General features: G+C 38.1%; 1 protein-coding gene across 2 annotated transcripts; it reads right to left on the bottom strand.

Annotated features, from left to right (window-relative positions):
• Window positions 1-107: 107 nt before the first annotated feature.
• On the bottom strand, window positions 108-14,949 carry ampd1 (adenosine monophosphate deaminase 1 (isoform M)). 2 transcript variants are annotated; one of them, XM_039665205.2, is made up of 15 exons: window positions 14,679-14,949; window positions 9,474-9,639; window positions 9,116-9,215; window positions 8,457-8,622; window positions 7,577-7,796; window positions 6,836-6,965; window positions 5,853-6,047; window positions 5,422-5,553; window positions 5,169-5,332; window positions 4,962-5,088; window positions 3,299-3,462; window positions 1,836-1,956; window positions 1,538-1,711; window positions 1,326-1,436; window positions 108-628 (listed from the first exon to the last, which is right to left on the bottom strand). In XM_039665205.2, the coding sequence occupies exons 1-15, from the start codon at window positions 14,698-14,700 to the stop codon at window positions 473-475; spliced, it is 2,148 nt and encodes a 715-aa protein (XP_039521139.2). In that variant the 5' UTR covers window positions 14,701-14,949; the 3' UTR covers window positions 108-472. The 2 variants fall into 2 exon arrangements, with proteins under 2 accessions (XP_039521139.2, XP_088975944.1); XM_089119818.1 differs by lacking the exon at window positions 14,679-14,949 and adding an exon at window positions 13,183-13,348.
• Between the last annotated feature and the right edge of the window lie 51 nt (window positions 14,950-15,000).

Below are 15,000 nucleotides of genomic sequence, written 5' to 3'. Positions count from 1 at the left end.
TTCCAGTGAAAAAAGTTAACCAGGTGTGTAACAACATAAAGTTAAGTAAATAATGGCAAATTTGTCAATTTTGTGTTAACTATAAGAACAAAAATCGAAACAGTAAATATTTTAAATATAGATTTTCTTTATTGAGTCAACTGTATGTAACAGGCTTTTTTTCCAAAGCATGACCACTTAAAACATATTAAGGATACAATAAACAATAAGGATAAAGATAGAATAAGACACAAAGGGGATGTAAACTTAGTAAACTGCAAACTGTAAACAGCAGTAAGACCTTAAGATCAGACATAGCCAACAAACACCTGTGTACAAGAAGACTCGGATATGGAGTGTTATTTCTCATTAAGATATAAGCTCTGTCTCATGGGCATTATCTCATGGGCTTCACAATAATATTAGCCGAAATGTTGTTGTCAGTGACATCATTTAAAGAGAGAAGGAACACTTTGCATATGTGCATGTTTTTTTAGTCAGTCAACACGCCCTCTTTAATTAGGTTCAGCTCATAGCACTGGGTCTCGTAGCGGTAGGCCATGCGAATCTGAGCCACGTTGGTTTTGCGGATGTCGTTGCTTTCTGGACCATCCTTCAAGTAGTTGGCACCAAGGAAGTGAGTCTTTTCCTGTTTGTGTGAGAAAAAGTTTATGTTGCACTGTGATTATCAAAACTGTATCAAATTTCAACAAAAACATTGCTTAACCCTGGTGGTGACCACTACAGATGTGTAATACAGTATATGTTATATTTGAGTGAATAAATTGAATTATTAATTCCATATTACTAGATATAGAATCGTTGTTTTGAAGTTTTAAGAAATCAGTGTTGTTACTGTTAAAGGGGTCCTATTATGCCCTTTCATGTTTGTTTTCATGCTTGATTGTTAAAAAAAAAAACATTATTTCTGATAATAATGCTCCCAATCTGGCCAAACACACCAATTTCGATGAAGTCCTTCCTTCCGAAATACAAAATGTGCTGTGATTTGTTAGCTGGCCCAGTGTGTTGTGATTGGCAGACTTAGCCCACGTAACGTTGTGAAATTTTCGTTTTAATTCTCCGTTTTTAAACAAAAACACAGTAGTGTGGACTGGCCTAAGTTCGTCAGTCTCAGCAGGAAGGTCAAACAAATGAGTTCTGGAAATGCTGTGGAAAAAAGGGGTCTTTTTGATATAGCAATAACACAGCCTTCCCTAATGCAGGTCACAGACCTCCTCCCCTTTGTATCCGTATTCCGTGGATGGTGATTATTTAAATGAGGAGCATTGTGATTTCATAAGATCAGGAAAAATCGTTTTGTAGTCCAAACGAGATGACCTCACCTCATTAGACAGGCTGCTCTGGAGGACACTGTTCCTGGAAATCTCGCACATGTCACAGGTGCTGAGCTTGAACACCTGGGCTGCAATGGCATACTCCTCCATCAGGGGCTCCTAGTGATGCAGGATTTTGGATAAATTCAATGATCAAATGAAAAGAAACAGAGGGAGAAGATCTGCAGTTTGCACATATGGAAAAGGGTGAAGCCTCACACCTTGGTGTAGTGGAACTGCATGGGGTCGTCAGTGGACAGGGAGACCATCAGTCCCTTCTGGTGGAACTCCAGCAGAGGGTTCTTGTTGTACTCCAGGAACAGACTGTTGTTACTGAGAGGAGACATAGCAATGGGAACCTGGGCCAGGTAATACAGGTACTGCAGGACAGGGCTCTGAGGAACATGAGGAGACAGTGACTGTTGTGATTCTTTCGAAGACCGAGAGAAAGCATGAGGATGAAATGAAGTGGTAAGATGAAGGATGCCCCCTAATGGTCAGGGTAAATGTTGTATTAACCTTCTTGAGGTTGAGGCCGTGAGAGATGTTGTCTGCAGTCATGAAGCAGGCCAGCAGGTGAGTGACAGCTCCAGCCTCTCCACAGTGAGGTCTGAACTGGAATGTGTTCATTCCTCTTTCCCTGGATGCCACAAAAAAAAAACAAGATACAGTTACTCTGGGCTCTATTACACACCTTTAATTTAATAGAAATTCAAGCTTTTATTCAGCAACTATGCATTAAAATAGTCAAATGTGACTGTAAGGACACAAATTGTATTTCAGGTAAATGCTGTTCTTTTTTTAACTTTCCATTCGTCAAAGAGTCCTGTTTGTTTCCACAAAAATTTTAAGCAGCATAATAATTTTTAGCTCAATTCTTTTACTCTTTTTGGGCTTTATTTATAAAGAGCTTCATGCAATACAATTTGTATGAACAAACAGCTTAACAGCTTAAAATAAGGAGTCGTTTACTTAAAAAAAAACTTTTGCTGATAATTTACTCACCCCCATGTCATCCAAGATGTCCACGTCTTTCTTTCTTCAGTCGAAAAGAAGTTAAGGTTTTTGATGAAAACCTTTCAGGATTTTTCTCCATATAATTCACTTCAGTGGGAACCAAACGGTTCAAGGTCCAAAAGACAGTTTCAGTGCTAACTGCAAACTGCAAAGGGCTTTAAACGATTCCAGACGATGAATAAGGGTCTTATCAAGCGAAACGTTTGCTCATTTAAAAAAAAAAAACAAAGTTTAAGTTTTATAAGCTCAAATGGTCGCCTTGCTCTGTTCTGTAATGCGCGTTCGTGACTCTCTTGTTCGAATCTTGAACGAATCTTTTTTCGTGTCATTTGGTTCATTCAACGAACGAAATGAACGAATTGACTCGGGAAAAATCCTGGAATGTTTTCATCAAAAACCTTAATTTCTTTTCGACTGACAAGGACATCTTGGATGACATGGGGGTGAGTAAATTATCAGCAAAAGTTTTTTTTAAAGTGAACTACTCCTTTGAGTATCCAAAATTAAAAAAATTAATAGCACTCTTCTTCTTGCAAGTTGTACAACTATAGCCAGAAAAAGTATTATTCAAACAGTGTGGAATGTATTATAGACCTAATTCAAATCAGCGGCATGACAGGCATAAAAGTGAGGCTGTGAGGGATAGACTTGCTGTTTTTTTAATAGCATCTGCTGTAAAAAGCTGTATAAAGCTCCTAGGTCACTTAGACTTTTCCACAGCTCATATTTTATTTCATATTTCTACACACAGCCTATGACGTAGCTACAGCATGAGTTCAACGTAGAAGTATAAATTGGGCTTTACAGCCTCGCTTTTATTCCCAAAGATATCGCAGCTGTGAATAAAGTCTATGCACCAAAGTTTAATTGTTCAGGGTCAGGGACTGAAACAAACCCCTTACTTCAATTATAAGCAATCATAATAGTATCAAGCACAACTCACGACTCACTGGTGAGATACTCACTTGCGCAGATGGTTGAGTCGGGCGATGTTTGCATACATGTAGTAAATCCAGTAAGTGTATGAGGGGCTCTTCACAATGTCCCACTCCTCAGGTTTGGGGCTCTTTGTGGAGAACATGTGACCGCTGTGTTTGGATTCATCATCCACACTGTCAAAGCCTGTCACCTGCAGAGGGACAAAACACAGGGATGGAGGGGTTCAAGGGATAGTCCACCCAAAAATGAAAATTCTGTCATCATTTACGCACCCTCAAGTTGTTGCAAACCTGTATGAGTTTCTTTCTTCTGCTGAACACAAAGGAAGATATGTTGAAGAACGACTGGAACCAAACAGTTGTTTGGCACCATTGACTTCCATAGTAAAAAAAAAAAATGGAAGTCAATGGTGCCAAAGCACCAATCGTTCTTCAAAATATCTTCCTTTGTGTTCAGCAGAAGAAAGAAACTCATACAGGTTTGCAACAACTTGAGGGCGAGTAAATGATGACGGAATTTTCATTTTTGGGTGGAGTGTCCATTTATCAGACTAAAGTAATATTGTGAAATATTATTACAATTTAAAATGATTGATCTGTTTTTATAGTATTTTAAAATGTAATTTATTCCAGTGATGGCAAAGTTAAATATCAGTCTTCAGTGTCACATGATCCTTCCGAAAGGATTTCATTTGCAGACGTGGGTAGAGTAACCAAAATCTTATGGAAATAATCACTCAAGTAGAAGTAAAATGAATAATGTTATTACTTACCTGAGTAAGTGTAAACAAGTATTCAATTGAAAGACTACAAATCTATAGTTACTTCGGATCTGATTCGGACAAGGATGATTTAATATTACAATTTGCTTCTCAAGAAACATTTATTATTATTATCAAAGTTGTGTTGCTTAATGTGGAAACCATGATACAATTAAAAAAAAACTGAACATTATTTGATTTTGTATGTATTTTTCCCTTTGGATCAATTCAATCCGTCCTTGCTGAATTAAGTATGACTGATCTCAAACTTTTGAACACTATACTGTATTTATCAGAACTTGTCTCTTTGCATATGTCAGTGTTGTGGTACTCGAGACTCGGACTCGTCTCGGACTCGGTCTCGAGACCATATTTTAATGGTCTTGGTCTTGTCATAGACTCGTGTCAATTTGAACTCGGAATTGACTCGTACTCGAACATTTTTTTTTAGGACTCTTTTTAGGAATTATTCCAGAGTCCACTCGAGTTCAATTAAAAATATTTTTCATGATTATTAATGTATGTTAATAAAATATTTCTTTAAATTGATTGACACGCCCAGTGATTGGGGATTTTCTAGTGCTCAACTGCGCATGACAAATTGTAATAAAATTACTTTTAACATCACCTACTATGTGGCCTTTTTACCCTAAACTGATCATATTTTTTAAACTCTAAATAAATTCAGTAAAAAAAAAAAAGGATTTCTCTTAGTAAATAAAAGTAAATTAGGTAATCAACCCTCACTGGTCTCGGTCTCGACTCGGACTCAACCGTCTCTGGTCTCGGACTCGACTCTCTATGGACTCGGTCTTGACTCCGACTCGACTCTCTCTGGTCTCGGTGTCGACTCGGACTCGAGTGAGGTGGTCTCGACTACAACACTGGCATATGTATTCACTAATATTATATTTGCCAGATTCACTCACATGCTTCAAGAAGACACTAAGCTCTGGGTTGGAGTTAGGGTCAATGGTGGCCTGGAAAACAGGTAGGAAGATGTTTTCCAGCATCTTTCCAAAGTGTGGCACAAAGTTCTTGGCTCTGAAAATGTCACTAGGGAGAAATACAAGATATACTGTGAGTACAGTTTTCACAAAGAGACTAAGTGCGAGAAGTGAAACAGATTCACGTACTAGATTCTGGGCACTTGAATCATCCACTTTAGGTGAGGAGAAAACACCCTGTGCTTGTTGAACCAGCCGGCAAGCTTAGCCCACTCATTGGGATTACAGCCATAGATGGACAGACGGGGCTCTGCGTACTGGTATCTGGCATCCTCCAGGTCACTGGCAACTTCCTGTGAGATTTCAGAGATTATGGCTGATTGGATTGGTTTCCCGTAAGTGCAAATGTCACGAGTAATGCCATGGTTCACCCAAGTCTTACCTTGATAATGGTGGCAAAATACTCTCCAGAGATGTGGTTCTCAGTCTTCATATAAAGATCACGCAGCTCACTGGCACCCACAGGGTTGTACTTAGCATTGAATTTATCAAAACGCTGGAAGGTTTGTCTGCCCTGCATGAAGTCGAGCAAGGAATAACTGTAAATAACTTTGCAGTCATCACAAAAAACAGTTTTCGTAGGCAGTTAGGAGTGCTAGGAATACTATCATAACAGCTGAGTATACACCGGGTAGATTTGAAACCCATGTTGTGGTCTAAAAATACCGGACATGACAGCTGCATAATAAGTGCTGTAAGGATACTTTGACATATTGTTTTTTAGTCCTGAACATCTGTGGTGATTGAATTCTCTATACATATTCTTCCCAAGTTTGGGTACGGAAGGATTGTATGATGTGTTGTGATACCTACAGCATGCACATCCAGGGAATCTACAGTCAGGTCATAGGGATGCAGCTTAAGAGATTCAAAAAGCTCCTTCATGGTCACTTCCTTGCCCTTCAAAACATGCACCACCCGATCTGCATCCACACGGTAGGACTTCTTGATGAAGCGGAGGAGGTGCTTCTGGTTCATGCAGGCGGCAGCGTGGATATGAGTATCAACCTACATCAGCGAGAACAGGACAACAACATAACTGTAATAACATTGCTGTTGTTTTTTAAAGGAGAAGTTCACTTTTTAAAAAACTTTTGCTGATAATTTACTCATGCCCATGTCATCCAAGATGTCCATGTCTTTCTTTTATCAGTCGAAAAGAAATTAAGGTTTTTGATGAAAACATTCCAGGATTTTTCTCCATTTAATGGTCTTCAATGGGAACCAAACGGTTCAAGGTCCAAAAGACAATTTCAGTGCAAACTGCAAACTGTTCAAAGGTCTTTAAACAATTCCAGACAACGAATAAGGGTCATTTAATAAAAAGATAACAAAGTTTAAGTTTTATAAGCTCAAATGCTCGTCTTGCTCTGTTCTGTGACGCACGTTTGTGACTCTCCTGTTCGAACTCGTTCATCAAAATGAACGAATCTTTTTTCGAGTCATTTGGTTCATTCAATGAATGAAATGAACGAATTGACTTGGAAAAAGATTAGACCTTAAAAAGGATCTTGGAAAAAGACCTTATTCATCGTCTGGAATCATTTAAAGCCCTTTGAACAGTTTACACTGAAAGTGTCTTTTGGACCTTGAACCGTTTGGTTAACACTGAAGTCCATTATATGGAGAAAAATCCTGGAATGTTTTCATCAAAAATCTTAATTTCTTTTCGACTGAAGAAAGAAAGACATGGACATCTTGAATGACAAGGGGGTGAGTAAATTATCAGCAAAAGTTTTTTTTAAAGTGAACTACTCCTTTAAGTTTAAATGACATTTGGCTGTTTTGAGTCATACCTTCCTACAGTTGTAAAAGTCTCTGTGGGGATTGTTCTTCAGCTCTTTCATTTCCTCCATCTCGTTTAACATCTCATGTACATTGAATTTTGACATGAGGAACTTCAGACGACGATGAGTGTATGTCTTTCTGAGGGACAAAACACAAGCATCCGTTTAGAAAAAAAACCATCATTCTTCAATTTGTTTTAAGGAAATTTGTATTTTTAATAAGCTGGCATGCATTCAATTTATCAAAAGTTACAATAAAGACTTTTACATTGCTACAAAAGAAATCTATTTCAAATGAATGCTGTTATGATGAAGTTTCATCAAGGAAACCTAAAAAAAAAAGAAAAAAAGAAGTAAACCAGTTTCCTGAAAATTATTAAGCAGCACAACTGTTTTCAGTTGTAAAGTTTCGATAAAATTAGAATGATTTCTGAAGGATCATGACACTGAAAATTCAATGTTCAATAAATTGCTTTTTACAATAAATTAAAATAGTTATATTAAATAATAACTTATTACTGTTTTTACTGTAATTTTGATCAAATAAATCCAGCCTTGGTGAGCATGAGACTTCAAAGTCTTACTGAGTATATCATAAACACGTAGTGAAATATGTAAAACTGACTTCAACTGACATTTCATCAAATTAAATTCTTTGTGTTTTTTTCCCAATCATGAAATGGAAAATGAGAGAATACAGACAACTCGAGGTAATTTATTAAGCATCATGCAGGGCTTTCGTGCACGCACGTTGGGCCCTGAGAGATCAAGGTGATGAGGAAGTTCATGTCATCGATGAAAGTGGCAAGTTCTGGACCGGCGTAGTTCAGAGGCTGGTGTTTATCAGCAGATGCTTGGTCTTTGTAGATAAAGATAACACCATCCTTCATGCGAGCAACGTAGCCAAGGTTAGGTGGGAAGTCCTTAGTGCAGAAAGGATCCTCGCCAGCCTTGGGAGGAGAGGTAAAGACTGCAACACAACAGAGACTGTTATCATTATATTATGTTAGTTTCCGAGGATTAAAGTAATCAGTTAATTCCTTGAATTTCCTGGAAAATTTATTTATTTTTATCTTTAGTAGATAAAAAAAATGACCCTTATCAACCTTGATTGACACGGCAATAAAATTTCATTATTTTGACAGTAAATGTTTTGGGTGTGTTTTTCTTGGACTGGGCGGGTTTCTCTGAGCGTTTCGGCTGGAAATCATCGACACAATCTGGCAACACTGTTCAGATCTATCTATCTAATCTTTCTTTCTAACTAATCTTTCTTTCTTTCCAACTAATCTTTCTTTCATACTAATCTATCTATCTATTCTTTCTAGCTAATCTTTCTTTCTAAATAATCTTTCGTTCTTTATAAATTTTCTTTCTAACTAATATTTCTAACTCTTCTTTCAAACTAATCTTTCTTTCTTTCTAACAATTCGCTCTTTTCTATTTTCTTTCTTTTTTCTAACTAATCTTTCTTTTTCTAACTAATCTTTCGAACTAATATTTCTATCGTTCTTTGTTCCTTTCTAACTAATATGACTTTCGTTCTTTGTTCCTTTCTAACTAATCTTTCTTTCTAACTATTCTTTCTTTCTATTATTTTTATCATGGTATTCTAGCATACAGTGATTACCTGGAAACACCTGATCTTCTGGTTTCCACTGCTCTCCTTCAATTTTGCGTAAGAACTGAGATGGAGTTGGGGGGAATCTCTGGAAAGCTAGCTTCATGTACTTCTCTCTGATGGTCAGGGCACGGTATAGACCCTTACAGGACACCTCAAAGTCATCCATGGTGACCTGTAGTACAGTTTGAATTGTGTGAAATCCCAAGTGCTTGCCCTGATTGTTAAGTTTGAAATCCAAATATTTTTAATATAATATGAAATAGTGATAAGGTACCATACAGTCAAATGTATTATGAACAGTCATAGAAAGCGTTACAGTGAGTGAAACTATATTTAAAAGTGATCATGTCCTTGATGTCAATGACCAGTGATCATCATGTCAGGGCAATTAAGTTTGTTCTTAGAAAAGAGTAGGGAAGAACTGATGACTGCAGATGAAAAATAATTCCTTAACTCTCTCCTAAATGTCAGATATATACATTTCAGAAACCAAATCCAGAGCTGGGCTCCACCTGCTTATAGAGTGACCCCTTGGCTGATCTATTTTTGCCGGTTTGGTCTTAGTCTGGTAAAGGGCAATACTGTGTGTAAATCAAAACTTACATAACATGGGAATATCCCAGTCAGTTCCTAGAAGTATCAGGAAGTTATAAATTGAAACGTACCCCAGCAGCATAGTCACCAGTGATGGACACTCTCTGAAAATCAGGCACTTCCAAGTAGGTTGGTTGATCTAGCTCGTGAGAGCGGCTGAGAAGCTTCTTACTGTGTGGAGATTGGTTAAAGATGAGGTCGGTTAGTTTAGAGTCAACTTGGTATTAAATCACGACTTTCATGTGCAAAAGGTTAAGGACTGACCCACCAAAGAAAGCCAAAACAATGATTTTTGCAGGGTATAGCCAACTACAAGAAAAACTGACTGGTTAAATATATAATATACTAAAAGAAGTTCCTATACAATGAACGTTTCCATAGCGTTTACCAAGATTATAATTATGATTATAATTGTGTAACTGCACTGACCGCTTCTCTATGTCATCATCCTCGGCTATGTGATAGGCCAGCTCCTGGTTGAGAATAGGGCAATCCTCAGCCACATCAAACAGGGAGATCTCCTCACGGACGTCTTCATCTTTGGTTACCGATGCAAAAACACGCTCTGCGATCGCGCGCATATTATCATCCGTTTCTGGCAAAAAAGAAGAAGCAGCACCACATTGGTTTTAATGTCACATAATTATTTAAGGAGACGGCGGTCTACCATAAAAAAAATAAAAATAAAGAGAGAGAGGGCGACAGACTAAAAAGCCCTAAAGCGGTAAAGATGCATCAAGTGAGATGTGTCAGTCCTTGACATAACTTAAAGGGGTCATATAATGGTACATGCACTTTTACAAGTAGATTGTACTGAAATGTGTGTTGTTTATATTATAAGTTACATTGTAGAATTATATGTTTGTTTATAATTCTTAAAATTAATATATAGAATTATATAGATCAGTGATGGGAACTCCTCCCCATCTTCACTTCTGCTGAAATCTTATAGGCTAACGCCAGCCGGGCTGGCCAATTGACGTAAAGTATGCAAATACTGAAACAGTAATAATGCAGATTTACGATCAACGTCAATGCGTTCATGTTTGCGCGAATCATTTTTCACCAGACTGCTTTATAAATGAGGGTTAGTATAGGCCTAAAGCTGGTTTTGCTAAGAATCTGCTCCTTTCATTTAGACCCTAAACATTTTATTAAAGTGTACAAAAATGGCATTATATGACCCCTTTATGTATAAAAATAATGATTAGCCTATATGTGACCCTGGACCAAAAAACCAGTCACATGGGTAAATTGCTGAGATTCAGCTATTTGAAGACCTAAAAAATCAAGACATCGAAGCCTTTAAATTTGTCCATTTATGTTCACAATTGTGCTGCATTCACTCACTAAAACATGTTTTAATAAAATATACAAAATATCTTCATTGAACATGATCTTTACTTAATATTCTAATGATTTTTGGCATAAACGAAAAAATCAATAATTTTGACCAAGACACAGTATTGTTAGCTATTGCTACAAATATAGGCTACCATGTTACTGGTTTTGTGATCCAGGGTCACATATGGTAAAAGCCATGAAGGCACAATAAGTGAACAACCAACTTTTTATATAATTGCATCTGACTGGTTGTCCTTTAGATATTTTTAACTATAAGAATATCAACTTTTGTTGAACTTTTAAAACCAGAGCATGCTTTTGGCACAAGGTCGAGGACATTTTTTTCAGAAGGATTCAACTACTGAGTCATTGTGATCACTAGCAGTGAATTAGCAAAATCTCCCATGCAGAGATAATCAAAACTAGCATGACAAATTCATTGAGCCAATACACAATTCAGCAGAACCCATAACATCATAACTTAGAAATGTCTAATTGAAAACAGACAAGAAAATGAGGCCAACATCCTAAAAGTTTTTAAGAATCACATTAAACGTGCACAGAAATCATCAGTCTAAGCCAGAAATACACAATTTAGTCATTTGTTTGCTTATGAAGTACAATGAGGTGCAAGTTTTTTTCAGCTGAATACAGATTTTAATTACAAATTATATTTTAATTAGAAAAATGGTATAAATGCATTTTTGCTCTTACATTCGAGCAAGAAAATCTTTCAGTCTGCACAAAAGTTAACATCAGTGACTCAAATTTAAATATTTCTTATTTGTTTTACATTATAGCGTTATGCTTTAAATATTACTAAAACAAAACAGGGTTACACTTTATTTGTGCAATAATACTTTTAAGTAATGAATAACAATAACTACATGTAGTTAATATAGAGTTTGGGTTAGTTGCATATACAATGCAAAGCTACATGTAGCTTGTAACAAGGACTCTATAAAACAAAGTGTTACCCAAAATAGATTTAAATTAAATTATGAAAGCCAGATTTTCAATATAGTCTCAGACTTTTGGACCCCAATGTACATTTTCACCTTAACAAACAAGTGAATAAAATATACAGATAGCTGTTTTGCCATTGTTTTCTTGCAGTTTTAACATGTCGATCTTGGACGGGTTCTTTTATACTTACTCCCTGCTGATTATTCATTCCCCCAGAGTGGGTGAGAAAGATTAAAAAATGGAAAGAAAAAGGAGGTTATAGGTTAGACTGAGTAAGAAACACATTGGAACTGTCATTTTATTCACATTTGAGGGATCACACATGCCACCTGTAATAACAAACAATTCAGTATTAAATACAATCCCTCTGCAGGCAATCACATTTTACAATAAACTAACAATGTCAACATGAACCTTTGTATATAGGCTATAAATCGCAGTGACTGATGGGGTAAAGTGAAAAGTACAAAAAAAAAAAAAAACATCAAGTCAAATCAGTAGAGAAAATCATTGTCATGTCACTATGAGTTTTTTCACAATCCCAAGATTGCACACCTTCAAAAGAACTCAAACAAGGCTTAACATTTCACAAACAGTGTCACACTATCTGTTCTCCTCACAGAGGCAGACTTTTATTTGTTATTGTTCACTTTCCATGATTATACTTTCTTAAAACTGGTTTGATTCAAATTACAATTTCAATACCTGTTTTATCACATATTTAATAACTAAAGCTCAGTTAGAGGCCCTCAGAGCTCAGTGAGTACATAAGATCCAGGGGGCGGAGTTGGATCCAGATCTAAGGGGTGGAGATGGGTAGGATTAGGGGTGAGGTTAGGGATCAGGGGTGGAGATGGGTAGGATTAGGGGTGGGGTTAGGGATCAGGAGGCGGAGATTGGTAGGATTAGGGATCGGGGCGGAGATGAGTAGGATTAGGGTTGGGGTTAGGGATCAAGATGTGGAGATGGGTAGGATTAGGGGTGAGGTTCGGGATCAGGAGGCGGAGATTGGTAGGATTAGGGATCAGGGGTGGAGATGGGTAGGATTAGGGGTGGGGTTAGGATCAGGAGGCAGAGATTGGTAGGATTAGGGATCAGGGGTGGAGATGAGTAGGATTAGGGGTGAGGTTAGGGATCAGGAAGCGACAGCCAATGTCAATGTCATGGATTGTGAACACTAAACAAATAAACAACTTATTAAATAATATTCAACATCCCTTAATTCAGATTCCTGCACTAAAACTTTCTTTAAATAAAAGAAAAACATGCCTTGTATCCACCTGGAGTTTCATGGCAAATCCCTTGGTTTTGAGATTCCCATATCAACCATGTCATGCTTACCCCTCTTTCCAAACACACAAACAATCATCCGCCTATGTGTAACGGAGGCCAGCTAGTGGTTGCTGTGCAAGTAAACCTCACTTCCCGATCTCAATAGGCGCTCTAGCGACAGATGCTAGAGGCTGCAGTCTTTAGCCTCCTTGTTAGCGCGCCCGACTCTCACGCCGGAGACCCGGGTTCGAGGCCCGCTCGGAGCGGGGCGAGTAGGACCCCGGGTGTGAGGGGTTACATTGGTGCTGTGACCCGGATGAGAGTGAGGTTTAGGGGGGTGAGTGTAACGGAGGCCAGCTAGTAGTTGCTGTGCAAGTAAACCTCACTTCCCGATCTCAATAGGCGCTCTAGCGACAGATGCTAGAGGCTGCAGTCTTTAGCCTCCTTGTTAGCGCGCCTGACTCTCATGCCGGAGACCCGGGTTCGAGGCCCGCTCGGAGCGGGGCGAGTAGGACCCGGGTGTGAGGGGTTACATATGATTCCTTCCAATACTTACGCTTCTCCTCCGCTGGGTTAGTAACATGTACCCATCAGATATAGGACAGGATCCATGTGAGAGGCAAACAAGAGTTACGGTCACTCACAAGGACAATAACACACATTGACCACAACAGAAACAGTAGCTCTCATCACATGAACAGGATTGTATTCTGAATTATTTGAATACGTCACTGAACTGAACAGCAAAAAGTTTCAGGAACACCCCCATCCGCCATTGGCCGGGCAAACGGATAGTCCTGCCAAAACTAACACCATCAACTAAAAATGACTTTCTCCTGTCCAGCTATGAAGTGACATAAGTATTTTAATATCAGATTCAGAAACAATGTTTAACAGAGTATTAGACTCTGGTCTTTTACTTGGGTGTGAACTCATTAACTGAGTGTTAAAAAAGTACAGCAAGTTCAAGGCCTTCCCTGCTGCCTTGAAATTATAGTGTCTATTTTTAAACTTGGTGATATCAGTGACTGATATCTAATAACAGTCTGCAAATACAAATCCAGATTAATCTTAGCCTTCACATGGAAAGCAGCATGTCTAGAAATGTAGTTCCCAAATCAGCCCAATATCTTACCGAGAAGAAAATAATCAATACCATCCCACAATATCAGTGCACATACGCTTGTGGTTATAAGCTTATATTCACCTTGCAGAATATGTTTTTAAGGTAATAATAGTAACAAAATAAAGTGACTTAAATTATTAACGTTTTGCAGATTCTGCCAGGTGTATGAAAATACACGAGCACAACTGAACTCGACCCAGTGGACAAACATGATGTAAAAATAACTTTCAGGTGAGTGATGGCAAGTCAAGCCTAAGCATGACATTTGAGCAACTAGAATCTGCTGACTAGCAAAGGGTTATCCCATCTAACTAATAAGTCATACTGTCATTTATAAGCGTTTGCAAGCTCATTAATGGAGTCAGATTTTTTACAGCATTTTTTTTTTGTTAAATCAGCCTGAACTCTTGCATGCATACATAAGACAGCTTATCTAACATCATTTTCAAGAGTGCATATCGATTGCACTTCAGTATTTATATATAAACGTGTGGATAAATCCATCACAAGTGTTAATGAGGCAGTAGCAAACACCAACACCTCTATTTTCATTCTGCTTCCATTTATTAAAATGTCAGGGGTGTTGACACAGTTGAAGAATGCAATGCCTGACAGTTGCTCTAGTGTTTGAATTAAAGTCCCCAATATACTCTCATATACCACCACTTCCTGATACGACAACAAATGCAGTTATTTTTGCCTACTAAGAAGTGAACTTCTAACGTTTAACTATTCGGACACTCCCATTCCTGGATTACAGTTTCCACAAGAGACCACGTTGGTGTCCAGAACTTCTGCAACATGATTAACTTTGCATAGACATCTATTAAGCTCATTTTAAACTCATTAAATTTCATAGATGAATGCGATGTTAAAACCAAATGTTCTCTTTGCGTGTTGGATTCAGGTGGTGAATGGACACTCACCGGGCACAGCGACTTTGGGCATGATGGCTTTTGGTTTCTGACACTATCACTCTTCCTGCAGAAAGCTGGTCGGTCCGACACTGATCCTCGGTAGCGGGGAAGTGTGCAGTTGGACACAGCAACAGTGCAATATTAAGCAGTGGTTGCCCAGTGTAACCAGAGCCGTGTACGCGCACTGGATACGAGGGGCTTGGCGGTCCAGGTTCTGTGTTCAACTCTATTTTAAGTTTTAACAGACAGACAGATTCAAGTGACAAGTTCACACATGGAAAAGAGGATACACACACACATCCATGCACATGCAGGAGAATTACACACAATA

The sequence above is a fragment of the Pimephales promelas genome, chromosome 14 (assembly GCF_988280905.1).
Source record: "Pimephales promelas chromosome 14, fPimPro1.hap1.1, whole genome shotgun sequence".
NCBI classification, from domain to species: Eukaryota; Metazoa; Chordata; class Actinopteri; order Cypriniformes; family Leuciscidae; genus Pimephales; species Pimephales promelas.
Note: the sequence above shows the minus strand (reverse complement) of the source record. Positions and strands in the feature narration are given on the sequence as shown.